This window comes from Ranitomeya imitator, chromosome 7 (assembly GCF_032444005.1).
Source record: "Ranitomeya imitator isolate aRanImi1 chromosome 7, aRanImi1.pri, whole genome shotgun sequence".
Lineage (NCBI taxonomy): Eukaryota > Metazoa > Chordata > Amphibia > Anura > Dendrobatidae > Ranitomeya > Ranitomeya imitator.
Genome location: NC_091288.1, coordinates 203,009,641 through 203,026,766, shown reverse-complemented (window position 1 = coordinate 203,026,766; position 17,126 = coordinate 203,009,641). Strand labels below are relative to the sequence as shown.

Here is a 17,126-nt window from a genome sequence, read left to right as displayed (position 1 = left end):
CTTTCGTCGTGACCCCCAAACCTGTGAATATATCCGTTATGACTCTACAACCTGTGCGTATATTCGTGATTTCCATACCTGGGTGTACAGTATATCCGTCATGACCGAGAGCTCATGTGCCCAAGGTTGTAGTCACTGGGGCCTCTTTTACAGCTGTAGTTCTCATCATCTCTGTTTGGCATCATTCACACGTCCGTTTTTCTCATAGGGTAATATCCATATTTTCAACGCTTGTACCTAGGATGATAATCTACGAGGAAGTTCACTTGTCCGATTTTTTTTTTGTTGGACCGAGTGGTCCACACAAAAGTGCGGAGACTTGTCCAATATTAATCCAAGTGTCCGATAAAACTCATCAATGCAAATCTCTGGGTCCGTGAAAAACATTGGACAGCACTCGGATGCCATCTGTGTACTGTCTGTTTTCCACAGATTGTTTGAAACCTCCATCAGTTATTTATTTTTATTCTAGAAACACTGATGAAACCGTGACCAAGCTCTGCTGACTCTGCTCAGAACACTGGTGAAACTGTGACCAAACTCTGCATACTCTGATCAGAACACTGATGAAACTGTGACCACACTCTGCATACTCTGATCAGAACACTGATGAAACTGTGACTAAACTCTGATGACTCTGATCAGAACACTGATGAAACTGTGACCAAACTCTGCTGACTCTGATCAGAACACTGATGAAACTGTGACCAAACTCTGCTGACTCTGATCAGAACACTGATGAAACTGTGACTAAACTCTGATGACTCTGATCGGGACACTGATGAAACTGTGACCAAACTCTGCCGACTCTGATCAGAACACTGATGAAACTGTGACCAAACTCTTCTGACTCTGATCAGGACACTGATGAAACGGTGACCAAACTCTGCTGACTCTGATCAGAACACTGATGAAACTGTGACCAAACTATTCTGGCTCTGATCAGGACACTGATGAAACTGTGACCAAACTCTGCCGACTCTGATCAGAACACTGATGAAACTGTGACCAAACTCTGCTGACACTGATCAGAACACTGATGAAACTGTGACCAAACACTGCTGAATCTGATCAGAACACTAATGAAACTTTGACCAAACTCTGCTGACTCTGATCAGAACACTGATGAAACTGTGACCAAACTCTTCTGACTCTGATCAGGACACTGATGAAACGGTGACCACACTCTGCCGACTCTGATCAGAACACGGATGAAACTGTGACCAAACTCTGCTGACTCTGATCAGAACACTGATGAAACTGTGACCAAACTCTGCCGACTCTGATCAGAACACTGATGAAACTGTGACCAAACTCTGCTGACTCTGATCAGAACACTGATGAAACTGTGACCAAACTCTGCCGACTCTGATCAGAACACTGATGAAACCATGACCAAACTCTTCAGATTCTAATGAGAACACTGATGAGACTCAAGCGTTTTTAGCCTACAAGAAAAATTACGGACAAGAGGGAGCCCTTAAAGGGGTTGCCCAATGAAAACCTGTTAAGCCTCCCATACACATTAGCTGGCTGTTGGCCGATGGATGGTTCTGCCGGCGGCCATCTGGTTAGTTCTCTCATACAACCCCTGTCAAAAATTATGGAATCACTGGCCGTGGAGGATGTTCATTCAGTTGTTTAATTTGTAGAAAAAAAGCAGATCATAGATATAGCACAAAACTACAGTCATTTCAAATGGCAACTTTCTGGCTTTAAGAAACACTAAAAGAAATCAAGGACAAAAACTGTGGTAGTCTGTGATGGTTACTTTTTTTAAAAAAGCATATGGGTAAAATTATGGAATCACTCAATTCCTGAGGAAAAAAAATATGGAATCACCCTGTAAATTTTCAAACCCAAAAATAACACCTGCATCTAATTAGATCTGCTCGTTAGTCTGCATCTAAAAAGGAGTGATCACACCTTGGAGAGCTGTTGCACCAAGTGCACCATCATGGCTCCAACACGAGAGATGTCAATTGAAACAAAGGAGAGGATTATCAAACTCTTAAAGGTGGGTAAATCATCACGCAATGTTGCAAAAGATGTTGATTGTTCACAGTCAGCTGTGTAGGGGTATAGGGGAAAATTATGGAATCACTCAATTCTGAGGTAAAAATTATGGTATCATGAAAAACAAACAAAAAACACTCCAACACATCACTAGTATTTTGTTGCACCACCTCTGGCTTTTATTACAGCTTGCAGTCTCTGAGGCCTGGACTTAATGAGCGTAAACAGGACTCTTCATCAATCTGGCTCCAACTTTCTCTGATTGCTGTTGCCAGATCAGCTTTGCAGGCTGGAGCCTTGTCATGGACCATTTTCTTCAACTTCCACCTAAGATTTTCAATTGGATTGAGATCCGGACTATTTGCAGGCCATGACATTGACCCGATGTGTCTTTTTTCAAGGAATGTTTGCACAGTTTTTGCTCCATGGCTGGATGCATTATCATCTTGAAGAATTTCATCATCCTCAAACATCCTTTCAATTGATGGGATAAGAAAAGTGTCCAAAATATCAACATAAACTTGTGCATTTATTGAAGATGTAATGACAGCCATCTCCCCAGTGCCTTTACCTGACATGCAGCCCCATATCATCAATGACTGTGGGAATTTGCATGTTCTCTTCAGGCAGTCATCTTTATAAATCTCATTGGAGCGGCACCAAACAAAAGTTCCAGCATCATCACCTTGCCCAATGCAGATTCGCGATTCATCACTGAATATGACTTTCATCCAGTCATCCACAGTCCACGATAGCTTTTCCTTAGCCCATTATAACCTAATTTTTTTCTGTGTAGGTGTTAATGATGGCTTTCGTTTAGCTTTTCTGTATGTAAATCCCATTTCCTTTAGGCGGTTTCTTACAGTTCGGTCACAGACGTTGACTCCAGTTTCCTCCCATTCGTTCCTCATTTGTTTTGTTGTGCATTTTCTGTTTTGGAGACATTGCTTTAACTTTCCGGTCTTGACGCTTTGATGTCTTCCTTGGTCTACCAGTTTGTTTGCCTTTAACAACCTTCCTATGTTGTTTGTATTTGGTCCAGATGGTAGACACAGCTGACTGTGAACAATCAACATCTTTTGCAACATTGCGTGATGATTTACCCACCTTTAAGAGTTTGATAATCCTCTCCTTTGTTTCAATTGACATCTCTCGTGTTGGAGCCATGATTCATGTCAGTCCACTTGGTGCAACAGCTCTCCAAGGTGTGATCACTCCTTTTTAGATGCAGACTAACGAGCAGATCTAATTAGATGCAGGTGTTATTTTTGGGTTTGAAAATTTACAGGGTGATTCCATAATTTTTTCCTCAGGAATTGAGTGATTCCATAATTTTACCCATATGCTTTTTTAAAAAAGTAACCATTACTGACTACCACATTTTTTGTTCTTGATTTCTTTTAGTGTTTCTTAAAGCTAGAAAGTTGCCATTTGAAATGACTTTAGTTTTGTGCCATGTCTTTGATCTGCTTTTTTTGTACAAAATTAAACAACTGAATGAACATCCTCCAAGGCCGGTGATTCCATAATTTTTGCCAGGGGTTGTACACAGGTGCACTCATTCGGCCGGGTGATCCTGTATGAGAGGGCTGTCGCCAGACATCTCTGATCTCCTGGAGACGATGCAATCGGCAGTCCGAAGCTCACATACACATTAGATATTGATGGGTTCGGCTGACATTAATCTTACGTATTTAGGGCAATTTTCACCTGTCCATAGGATAAATTACTGAACGGTGGGGGTCCAAGCTCTGGGACCTGAACTAATTAACAGAATAGGGACTTTTTCTCCAAGGGGGGAATGATTATCCATGTTACGACCTGAAGTGGTGGCTCGGATGCCTGGCTGCGGCCCCGTTCATTCTCTATGGGGCTGGCGGAAAAATCCAAATGGCACTGAGCATGTGCACTGCCACTTTGTTCCAAAAGTGCCCCCTTCTGGTGACCGGGGTAGATCTCGGGGGTCGCATCCCCACCGTTTACCTATTCAGCCATTTCCCCAGACAACCCCTTTAAACTTTTAGCATTTTACCTATGTCGGCACTGGTTGAACCACCTATGCCCACAACATGCCTGAAGCACAAAGCTAAAAGATTGCAAAAACAAGAGTTCTTCATCTCTGTGGAAGTCTATGGTCGTACGTGTCGTCACAAGTCTACTGTGTGCACTCGGTGGTTTCATGGTGCGGCTCAGACATTCATCGGGGCTTTACTGAGGAACATGCAGAGCTGGATGTGCTGCGACGGGGGGAATAGCAGGTAGTGTGCACAATATGTCGCCCCGCGAGGGTGTCAGGGCTGTATGGCCATAGAGGTATGTAGAAAATGGACACCCCAGGCTGTAGCTGCTTCTCCTTAATGGCAGAGAACAGAACGCAGATTAGAAAGAAGGGCCTGCACCACTGTTGTCCATGGCCTGTGTGTAGGTATATATGTATATGCTTTATTTAACCCTGAACAATCCCTTTAATTCTCCGATTTCGCATAGTGTAGGTGTACATGTAGCTCCCATCATCGGGCGCACGTGGCTCCGTACAGGATCCAATACTTATAACCTACAAAGCCGAATACAGACAAAGGGTGATTAATTACACCGAAAATATGTAATGTATTTATAGTCGACGTTCGGCCCCTTCATTAAAAGTAGGTTAGGCGCACATTAGCGCTGTCTGTCTGCTGCGCTGTCATCCGTACCTCAGCTTATCCGGCCGCCGACGTCCGATTATACGTCTCCTCAAATCTCTATAAATAAACGTAATATAATTATCTGGAATCAAATTCTGCAAGATTTACAATTTACAGAGGAGAATCTCTCCACGGCGCTCATAGCCTGTATTGTACTTCAGAGCTGCGTGCACAATTCTGCTGCCTTCAGAGCAAAGCAATCTGATGTAATATAACGTAACTGGTCCGTTATTTTATAGACACTTATCTAAGCTGTTAAGTGTATATCTAAAAAAAAAAACAAAGATTGTTTACTGTTTCCACTGATGACCAGCAGAATTATGAGTGAAGCTCTGGAGGTAATAAAGTATTTAACTTGGGATCAATACAAGATGGTGTAAGCAATGCGTCCAGGGAAAGGTGCCATTCCACATAAAGTTCCACCCGCCTCAGGATTTCCAGATGTAGATGCCTCTAGGCTCCTTTGCTTTACATTTTTTTTAATGGATGCTTCTTCATACAACGGTGGAGCCAACGACCCTATAATATACAGCGGAGAATAAGGGGTGCATCAGTATAAATCTGCACCCTGTCAGCGCCTGTCGGGGGAATGAGGGCTGTATTTGGCAAATGCAGTGTGAATACGCCCCAATACAGCCTACATTGCAGCATGCCATAAATCGCCCCTAAAAAATCAGGTCCATGTCTGCTGAAGATTAATACAGCCGTGTGCACGAGCGCCCTAGCTGTAGCCACTTTGCCCACGGTCATGCCCATTCGCTTACACTGCAGAGTGACTGTTGTGCCACAGGTATACAGGAGACGGGCATCATCACACCACATATACTGTCACATTGCATTCATATTCACGGCAGGGCAGTAGGGGGCGCTCATGGCTCATCCTCCCCTTGTAAACCTTGCAGTTGTCCATCACATTCCCTAGGACAAGGATGTTCTCTGAATCCTCTTGTCATATATAAACCATGTCCATGCAGTACCACCATCATCATCATTGCACACACTCTGCAGGGTCTGTAAACAATTGTGTATAAAGACCACTGCAAGGCGGTAGCCTGGAGCCTGTGATTGTGGGACTACAACCCCCAGCATGTCCAGACATGCAGCATTGTCTCTTCTCTTCTTGCATTTTTATTCTTTTTTTTTTTTTATCACTATGTGCTTTGTGTGACAGCCGCTAAATATAGGCAGGACAAAGCGTATTGTATATGATATCCGCAGCGGCTCCAGCCATAGACGGGTAAACATTCGCCTGCCGTAGGTGCGGACATCACAGGACGGCACTCCGGGAACGTGGCAGGATAATCTGCACCATGATTGGCGGGGGGAAGTCGGGCAAATATTTGGAGCTTTTAGGGGACAGGTATTTTGGGCTGTCGGGAGTTTAATATAGTCCGGGTACTTATCTATCTCCTATAGGAAAAGTTATGTAGTTATTTATATTCTATTGCTAATTTCTGTGAAATGGAAAAAGTTCTGTGTATGGAACGTCCGTACACCCCAGGGAGAACAAACCGGAGGAAAGCCCCAAAGAAAGGCGCTGATAGCCCAAAAATGTTCTCTAAAGGAGACAAACACCTTTATAAAGTAGTAACATGTGATTAGTAAAAATGTACTTAGATAGCTGTTGTATCCTGTATTATACTTCAGAGCTGCACTCACTATTCTGCTGGTGGAGTCACTGTGTACATACATTACATTACTGATCCTGAGTTACATCCTGTATTATACCCCAGAGCTGCACTCACTATTCTGCTGGTGCAGTCACTGTGTACATACATTACATTACTGATCCTGAGTTACATCCTGTATTATACTCCAGAGCTGCACTCACTATTCTGCTGGTGCAGTCACTGTGTACATACATTACTTTACTGATCCTGAGTTACATCCTGTATTATACTCCAGAGCTGCACTCACTATTCTGCTGGTGCAGTCACTGTGTACATACATTACATTACTGATCCTGAGTTACATCCTGTATTATACTCCAGAGCTGCACTCACTATTCTGCTGGTGCAGTCACTGTGTACATACATTACATTACTGATCCTGGATTACATCCTGTATTATACCCCAGAGCTGCACTCACTATTCTGCTGGTGCAGTCACTGTGTACATACATTACTGATCCGGAGTTACATCCTGTATTATACTCCAGAGCTGCACTCACTATTCTGTTGGTGCAGTCACTGTGTACATACATTGCATTACTGATCCTGAGTTACATCCTGTATTATACCCCAGAGCTGCACTCACTATTCTGCTGTTGCAGTCACTGTGTACATACATTACATTACTGATCCTGAGTTACATCCTGTATTATACTCCAGAGCTGCACTCACTATTCTGCTGGTGCAGTCACTGTGTACATAAATTACATTACTGATTCTGTACTGATCCTGAGTTACATCCTGTATTATACTCCAGAGCTGCACTCACTATTCTGCTGAGACCAAAACCAAAGCAATACAGAACATAGGACCACCAGAAAGTATACAGGCTAGAGAATAATCAAAATATGCCTTCATTTATAAAAAATGGCAAATAGTTACATAAAATATAAAATAATACAAAAGTGTGCAAGAGCAGGACAAGACAAGATATTGAAATGTAATTATTCACAGCAACCCCAGAACACCTCAATCAAAGGGTTATTATATATTACTCGGCTGTGCATACCATACCACCGTGCATACCAAAGTGCGCAAAAAGGCAAATATTAAAACATGATGTGGATTGTGCAAGAAATCAATCAAAAAAATCAATCAAAAAACAAATAATTCCCAGAAATAAGGTGCTAGTGTGCATCAAATACTACGCCAAGTATAATGGGGTATGTATACCAAAAAATCAATCTAAGGTAGATAGGTAAAGTGCTAGAGTGCAATGACCATAATTAAGGGTCAAGCAATGTGCAAGATATACAGGAAATCCACACAGGTTAAACTATTGCAGAAAAATATATAGGATATCACAGCAATATATATATACTACTAGATAGTGGCCCGATTCTAACGCATCGGGTATTCTAGAATATGTATGTCCACGTAGTATATTGCCCAGCCACGTAGTATATTGCCCAGCCACGTAGTATATTGCCCAGCCACGTAGTATATTGCCCAGCCACGTAGTATATTGCCCAGTCACGTAGTATATTGCCCAGTCATGTAGTATATTGCTCAGCCACGTAATAGATTGCCCAGTTACATTGTATATTGCCCAGTGATGTAGTATATTGCCCAGTGACGTAGTATATTGCCCAGTTACATTGTACATTGCCCAGTGACATAGTATACAGCAGAGCCACATACTATATTGCCCAGTGACGTAGTATATTGCCCAGTGACGTAGTATACAGCACAGAGCCACGTAGTATATTGCCTAGTGACATAGTATACAGCACAGAGCCACGTAGCACAGCCCATGTAGTATATTGCCCAGGTATGTAGTATATTGCCCAGCCACGTATGACACAGGTTAAAAAATTAAACATATACTCACCTTCCGCAGGCGCGTTGTAGCACTGTCGCCTGTGTGGGGTGCAAGCGGCATCTTCCGGTCCCAGGGTGTGCTGACTTCGCGGTCACGTGACCGTGTCGCGGTCACATGACCGTGACGTCACAGCAGGTCCTTGTCGTGTAGGACCAGTCATGACGTCACGGTCACATGACCATGTAGCGGTCACATGACCGTGACGTCACGGCAGGTCCTTTCCGCGCAGGCGCGCAGGACTTGTGATGACGTCGCGGTCACATGACCGTGACGTCATTGCAGGTCCTTCTGCCAGACCATCCGTGCGACCGGAACGTGCCGGTTGCATCGCGAGGAGCGGGAAAGGCGGTGTAGGTGAGTATATAATCATTTTTTATTTTTTTTTATTATTTTTAACATTCAATGTTTTTACTATTGGCGCTGCATAGGCTGCGTCAATAGTAAATAAAACTTGGTCACACAGGGTTAATAGCAGCGGTAACGGACTGCATTACACCGCGGCATAACACGGTCCGTTACCGCTGCCATTAACCCTGTGTGAGGGCAGACTGGAGGGGTGTATGCGGGCGCCGGGCAGTGAGTGCGGGGAGTAAGGAGCGGCCATTTTCTTCCGGACTGTGCGCGTCGCTGATTGGTCGCGGCAGCCATGACAGGCAGCTGCCGAGACCAATCAGCGAACGAATAACCGTTACAGACAAACAGAAGGACAGACGGAAGTACCCCTTATACAATTATATAGTAGATATACCTGGAGAGTAAGCTGGGTCCCGTGCACACACCCGACGCGCATTTCGGAAACTTTCCTTCGTTTCCTGAAATATTCCAGTTGCAAATTTTTATTCATTGCATAGTGGAATGTGTTCAGAACAATAAAACATAACAATTATCAATGTAAATCAAAATTAATATCCCGCGGAGGTCTGGATTTGGAATGATGCTCAAAATCAAAGTGGAAAATCAAATTACAGACTGATCCAACTTCAGTGGAAATGTCTCATGACAAGGAAAAGATGCTCAGTAGAGTGTGTGTGGCCTCCACGTGCCTGTATGACCTCCATACAATGCCTGGGCATGCTCCTGATGCGGCGACGGATGGTCTCTTGAGGGATCTCCTCCCAGACCTGGACTAAAGCATCCGCCAACACCGGGACAGTCTGTGGTGCATTGTGATGTTGGTGGATGGAGAGAGACATGATGTCTCAGATGTGCTCAATCGGATTCAGGTCTGGGGAACGGGCGGGCCAGTCCATAGCTTCAAGGCCTTCATCTTGCAGGAACTGCTGACACACTCCAGCCACATTAGGTCTGGCATTGTCCTGCATTAGGAGGAACCCATGGCCAACCGCATCAGCATATGGTCTCACAAGGGGTCTGAGGATCTCATCTCGGTACCTAATGGCAGTCAGGCTACCTCTGGCGAGCACATGGAGGGCTGTGCGGCCCTCCAAAGAAATGCCACCCCACACCATTACTGACCCACTGCCAAACCGGTCATGCTGAAGGATGTTGCAGGCAGCAGATCGCTCTCCACGGCGTCTCCAGACTCTGTCACGTCTGTCACATGTGCGCAGTGTGAACCTGCTTTCATCTGTGAAGAGCACAGGGCGCTAGTGGCGAATTTGCCATTCCTGGTGTTATGTGGCAAATGCCAATCGTCCTGCATGGTGTTGGGCTGTGAGCACAACACGATCTGTGGACGTCAGGCCCTCAGACCATCCTCATGGAGTCGGTTTCTAACCATTTGTGCGGACACATGCACATTTGTGGCCTGCTGGAAGTCATTTTGCAGGGCTCTGGCAGTGCTCCTCCTGTTCCTCCTTGCACAAAGGCGGAGGTAGCGGTCCTGCTGCTGTGTTGTAGATCTCCTACTACCCCCTCCACGTCTCCTGGCGTACTGGCCTGTCTCCTGGTAGTGCCTCCAGCCTCTGGACACTACGCTGACAGACACAGCAAACCTTCTTGCCACAGCTCGCATTGATGTGCCATCATGGATGAGCTGCACTACCTGAGCCACTTGAGTGGGTTGTAGAGTCCGTCTCATGCTGTCACGAGTGTGAAAGCACAACCAACATTCAAAAGTGACCAAAACATGAGCCAGAAAGCATTGGTGCTGAGATGTGGTCTGTGGTCCCCACCTGCAGAACCACTCCTTCATTGAGTGTGTCTTGATAATTGCCAATAATTTCCATCTGTTGTGTATTCCAACTTCCTAAGTGGACAGTTTGATTTTACAGACGTTTGATTTACTTGGAGTTATATTCTGTTGTTTGTGTTCCCTTTATTTTTTTGAGCAGTGTATATATATATATGAGCACTTGCTCCTCTCCATCTCTGAAGTTCAGCATGATGACTATCGGATAGGTAGATTATATTCATGTCATTATTCCCCATCACACCCTTTCAGTCCTGCATTTTGCCCCATCACACATGTTGCCATGGGCAGCTGTCTGCGTTGCCTTGTCTCTCTTGTCAGGCAGCAATGTGTATGTAACTCACTGGGCACAAAGAGACATTTATAATTGGACACCATTTACAGTGGGTACGGAAAGTATTCAGACCCCTTTAAATTTTTCACTCTTTGTTTCATTGCAGCCATTTGGTAAATTCAAGAGTTCATTTTTTTTCTCATTAATGTACTCTGCACCCCATCTTGACTGAAAAAATAGCAATGTTCTGAAGCCACTCCTTTGTTATTTTTGCTGTGTGCTTAGGCTCATTGTCTTTTTTTGAAGGTGAACCTTCGGCCAAGTCTGAGATTCAGAGCACTCTGGAAGAGGTTTTCATCCAGGAAATTTCTGTACTTGGCCGCATTCATATTTCCTTCAATAACAACCAGTTGTCCTGTCCCTGCAGCTGAAAAACACCCCATACCATGATGCTGCCTCCACCATGTTTCACTGTTGGGATTGTATTGGGCAGGTGAGGAGCAGTGCCTGGTTTTCTCCAAACATACCGCTTAGAATTATCACGAAAAAGGTCTATCTCCGTCTCATAAGACCAGAGAATCTAATTTCTCATAGTCTGGGAGTCCTTCATGTGTTCTTTCGCAAACTCTATGCAGGCTTTCATATGTCTTGCACTGAGGAGAGGCTTCCATCCGGCCACTCTGCCATAAAGGCCCAACTCGTGGAGGGCTGCAGTGATAGTTGACTTTGTGGAACTTTCTCCCATCTCCCTACTGTGTCTCTGGAGCTCAGCCACTGTGATCTTGGGGTTCTTCTTTACCTCTCTCACCGAGGCTCTTCTCCCACGATTGCTCAGTTTGGCTGGACGGCCAGGTCTAGGAAGACTTCTGGTGGTCCCAAACTTTTTCCATGTAAGGATTATGGAGGCCACTGTGCTCTTAGGTACCTTGAGTACTGCAGAAATTCTGTTGTAACCTTGGCCAGATCTGTGCCTTGCCACAATTCTGTCTCTGAGCTCCTTGGCCAGTTACTTTGACCTCATGATTCTCATTCGGTCTGACATGCACTGTGAGCTGTGAGGTCTTATATAGACAGGTGTGCGCCTTTCCAAATCAAGTCCTATCAGTTTAATTAAACACAGCTGGACTGCAGTGACGGAGAAGAACCATCTCAAGGAGGATCACAAGGAAATGGACAGCATGCGACTTAAATATGAGTGTGTGAGCAAAGGGTCTGAATACTTATGACCATGTGATATTTCAGTTTTTCTTTTAAAATAAATTTGCAAAAATTTCTACATTTCTGTTTTTTTTCAGTCAAGATTGGGGACATTAATGAGAAAAAAGAGTGTACATTAATGAGAAAAAATGAACTTTTTTAAATTTACCAAATGGGTGAAATTAAACAAAGCGTGAATAATTTAAAGGGGTCTGAATACTTTCCGTACCTACTACATATTGTGTTCATTGCCAAAAAGAGAAACTGTCACAGTATGAACAGGACTACACTCTGTCTTTAAGACCTTTTGGAGAACTTTTTCTTTGAAGCTGTTTTTCCTACCAAGATATTACACTTTTGATGCTTAGTAGAAGTGTGTCGTTTTCTTCTTATGTAAAAAGCTGAAATGACTCTATGAAGGAGTCGCGGATCAGTGTGAGATCAGTTACCCATGGTGCCCAGGCCTCGGCTCTTTGTGATGAGGATGACAAGGTTATGATGATTGTGCTCCAGTAGTAATGTGATTGGAAAGGCGTTCTCTGTATTCAGTGCAGTGTCCTTGGAGCCTCATGAATATTGCTGATTAGTCCACAAGATATCGAGAAGGTGGAGGTCACTGTGATAATGAAAATTCAGAAAGCAGACAGAATGATTGGGAAGGACATGGCCACATACGGTAATTACCCTGTCAGCTGCTGGCACGACAGTCATGAGGAGGGCTACCAAAACGGTCAAGAAAATAGAACTGACGATGACTAGTACTTTAGATGAGCATTGACATCTTTAGTTCTTCATCAGAACTTACGAGACGGACAGGTCAATGGTTTGGGGAAAGAAGTGTCACAAAAATCTTGGGAGTGAGAAGACACATGGGCAAGGCCACACTGAGTACCGAGCCATAAGGGCAATTCACAGAAGGACCGTTTGTTCTGGAGGGTCATAAAGTCGATCCTTGGCCAAAGGTTGTGATATGGAGGATCTGTGGTAACCAGAGTGGTACAGTATGGCTGTAGGGAAGGCAGCCCACTACTCATGAGGGGAAGTGTGTGGCTGTCTAACAGGGCAGCGTCTACAGGACCCACAGTCTTCCCCAAGCCATCAGAAGTTTGTGATGAACCTGTGTGGTTTTCGTACTTGGAGAACTTCTCAACATCTTTCCAAGACTTTGCACAGTATTTTCCCTTTTTACCCCATCTGTGAAATCTGGTGGGCTCTTTCTAATGGGTTCCCAATAATTATAGACAATGCTGACTCTTCTTTGGGGACTTGACATGATTCTTTGTTTTTCTAGGCACCATAATATCGATGACTTCCCACCATAATAAGATGAAATATTCATTAGATAATGGGTCACAGTTTTGACCACCATTTAACACCACTGTACATTAATCAACTCAATTTGCATAGAAATTACATTTGCATTAACTCCAGATTCGATATCTGCTTAGTACACAGAACATGACTATACTTCCACTCAAAGGCTGCACTCAACTGTACTAAAGCAAGTAAATGTGAATAGCGTAATGGCTTGTGAAATCTAAGAAAAAACACATGAGATGCTTAGCACAAGATTTGGCCAAAAAATGTGAGCCCATCCACCAAACGTCAAGGTAATCTCAGATCGGATGGGTCCCTGACCTGTCTCCCTAGTGTGAACACTTACCTCTGGCTAATAACATGGTAAAGCCTGAATTAATAGGAAGGTCGGAACCATCTATGTTTGGATGTAATTAAAATCACAGCATGGTGAAGGGCGGGGCGTTCAAGTCAGAAAAAATAGTACATAGTAAATATAGGTAAACTGACTGAACAGATCTAGTCTGAATTGGTGCATAACCAAAAAGACTTAAGGTACCTTCACACTAAACAACTTCACAACGATATCGCTAGCGATCCGTGACGTTGCAGCGTCCTGGCTAGCGATATCGTTGTGTTTGACACGCAGCGATCAGGATCCTGCTGTGATGTCGTTGGTCGCTGCAGAAAGTCCAGAACTTTATTTCGTCGCTGGACTTCTCCTGCAGACATCGCTGAATCGCCGTGTGTGACGCCGATTCAGCGATGTCTTCACTGGTAACCAGGGTAAACATCGGGTTACTAAGCGCAGGGCCGCGCTTAGTAACTCGATGTTTACCCTGGTTACCATCGTAAAAGTAAAAAAAAAACAAACACTACATACTTACCTTCTGCTGTCTGTCCCCGGCGCTCTGCTTCCCTGCACTCCTCATGCATCCTGTGTCAGCGTTGGCCAGCCGGAAAGCACAGCGGTGATGTCACCGCTCTGCTTTCCGGCCGCTGTGCTCACAGTCAGTGCAGGAAAGCAGAGCGCCGGGGACAGACAGCAGAAGGTAAGTATGTAGTGTTTGTTTTTTTTACTTTTACGATGGTAACCACGGTAAACATCGGGTTACTAAGCGCGGCCCTGCGCTTAGTAACCCGATGTTTACCCTGGCTACCGGCATCGTTGGTCGCTGGAGAGCGGTCTGTGTGACAGCTCTCCAGCGACCAATCAGCGACGCTGCAGCGATCGACATCGTTGTTGGTATCGCTGCAGCGTCGCTGAGTGTGAAGGTACCTTTACATAGCAAATAGATCTATGGCGTTTGGTGGATGGGCTCACATTTTTTGGCCAAATCTTGTGCTAAGCATCTCATGTGTTTTTTCATAGATTTCACAAGCCATTACGCTATTCACATTTCATGTATCGCACATTTCCTTGCTTTAGTACAGTTGAGTGCAGCCATTCATCTATTTGCTATGCAAGTCTTTTTTGGTTATGCACCAGTTCAGACTAGATTGCTGTTCAGTCAGTTTACCTATATTGACTATATACTTCCACTCAGATATGCACCAAAGATCAGCATCCAAAACTTGTTTGCTTACAATCTGCTAGGTTGGGCATATTGTTGTGTGCTGGGCACTCTATTGTATGGTGGGCACTCTATTATGTACTGGGCTCTCTATTGTGTACTGGGATCTCTATTGTGTCTTGGGCTCTCTATTGTGTATTATGCACTCTTGTATACTGAGCACTCTATTGTATATTTGGACATTCTTATACATTGAGCACTCTATTGTATATCTGGCATTCCATGGTATACCGTATTTGGCATTCTATTGTATATTATATTGGGCACTATTGTATACTGAGTACTCTTGCATGCTGGACACTCTATTGTATATTGGGCACCCTCGTACATTAATCACTATATTGTATATTGAGCATTCTATTGCATATTATATTGGGCACTATTGTATACTGGGCTTACTTGTATGTTGGGCACTCTTATATACTGGGCACTTTGTATGATGGGCACTCTGGTACATCGAGCACTCTATTGTATATTGGCCATTCTATTTTATATGGGGCACTCTATTGTTTATTGTGCATTCTATTGTATATTATATTAGCCACTCTTGTATGCTGGGCACTCTATTGTATATTGGGAACTCTATTGTATGTTGGGCACTCTTTAACATTGAACACTCTTGTACATTGAGCACTCTATTGTATATTGGGCAATCTATTGTGTATTGGAAATTCTATTGTATATTATATTGAGCACTATTATATACTGGGTACTCTTGTATGCTGATCACTCTGTTGTATATTGGGCATTCTATTGCATGTTCGGCAGTCTTGTACATTGGCCACTTTATTGTGTATTATTGTACATTGGGCACTCTTGTGTATTGGGCATTCTATTGTATGTTGTATTGGGCGCTATTACTTACTGTGCACTATTGTATATTGGGCACTATTGTATGCTTGGCACTGTATTGCATATTGGGCAGTCTCTTACCAGGGCACTCTATTTTATATTGGTTAGTCTTATACGTTGAGCACTCTATTGTATACTGGCACTCTTGTATACTGGGCACTCTATCGTATATTGAGCACTCTAATGTATATTGAACACTATCATATGCTGTGCACTCTTGTATATTGGGCACTCTATTGTATATTGAGCACTCTTGTATACTGGCCACTGTTGTACACTGGCCACTCTATTGTATATTGGGCACTCTTGCATAATGGACACTATTGTATATTGAGCACTCTATTGTATATTGGATACTTGTATACTGGACACTATTGTATATTGAGCACTCTAGTGTATATTTGGGCACTCTATTGTATATTTCAGCACTCTTGTATACTAGGCATTCTTGTATACTGGGCACTCTATTGTATATTGGGCACTCTATTGTATACTGGGTACTCTATTGTATATTGAGCACTCTTGTAAACTGGGCACTCTTGTATACTGGTCACTCTTGTATACTGAGCACTCTATTGTATATTGGACACTATTGTATATTGAGCACTTTATTGTATATTTCAGCACTCTTGTATACTGGGCACTCTTGTATACTGGGCACTCTTGTATACTGGACACTCTAATGTGTATTGAACACTATCATATACTGTGCACTCTTGTATATTGGGCACTCTATTGTATATTGAGCTCTTTTGTATACTGGCCACTGTTGTATTCTGGCCACTCTGTTGTATATTGGGCACTCTTGTATACTGGGCACTTTATTGTATATTGAGCACTCTATTGTATATTGGACACTCTTGTATACTGGACACTATTGTATATTGAGCACTATTGTATATTTAGGCACTCTATTGTATATTTGAGCACTCTTGTATACTGGGCACTCTATTGTATACTAGGCACTCTTGTATATTGAGCACTATTGTATACTGGACACTCTAATGTGTATTGAACACTATCATATACTGTGCACTCTTGTATATTGGGCACTCTATTGTATATTGAGCTCTTTTGTATACTGGCCACTGTTGTATTCTGGCCACTCTGTTGTATATTGGGCACTATTGTATACTGGGCACTTTATTGTATATTGAGCACTCTATTGTATATTGGACACTCTTGAATACTGGACACTATTGTATATTGAGCACTATTGTATATTTGAGCACTCTTGTATACTGGGCACTCTTTTATACTGGGCACTCTTGTATACTGGGCACTCTATTGCATATTTGACACTGTTGTATACTGGGCACGCTATTGTATATTGAGCACTCTATTGTATACTGGGCACTCTATTGTATATTGAGCACTCTATTGTATACTGGGCACTCTATTGTATATTGAACACTATTGTATATTGAGCACTCTGTTGTATATTTGGGCACTCTATAGTAAATTGGGAACTTTATTGTATATTGATCACACTTGTATACTGAGCACTCTATTGTATACTGGTCACTCTAGTATATTGGACACTCTTTATATTGAACACTCTATTGTATACTGGGCACTCTTGTACATTG

At 43.3% G+C, this 17,126-nt stretch overlaps 1 protein-coding gene across 3 annotated transcripts in view; it reads left to right on the top strand.

Annotated features, from left to right (window-relative positions):
- Positions 1-17,126, top strand: part of LOC138645258 (ankyrin repeat and fibronectin type-III domain-containing protein 1-like) — a 238,878-nt gene that overhangs the window by 154,356 nt on the left and 67,396 nt on the right. Inside the window, exon 1 of one of the 3 annotated variants that reach the window (XM_069734423.1) lies at positions 4,224-4,274. The exons of the other annotated variants lie outside the window; for them this stretch is intronic. Within the exon in view, the coding sequence (XP_069590524.1) occupies positions 4,237-4,274 (38 nt within the window). The 5' untranslated portion in view covers positions 4,224-4,236. Of the gene's footprint in view, positions 1-4,223; positions 4,275-17,126 lie in introns of those variants that run through there. 3 annotated transcript variants of the gene reach the window in all.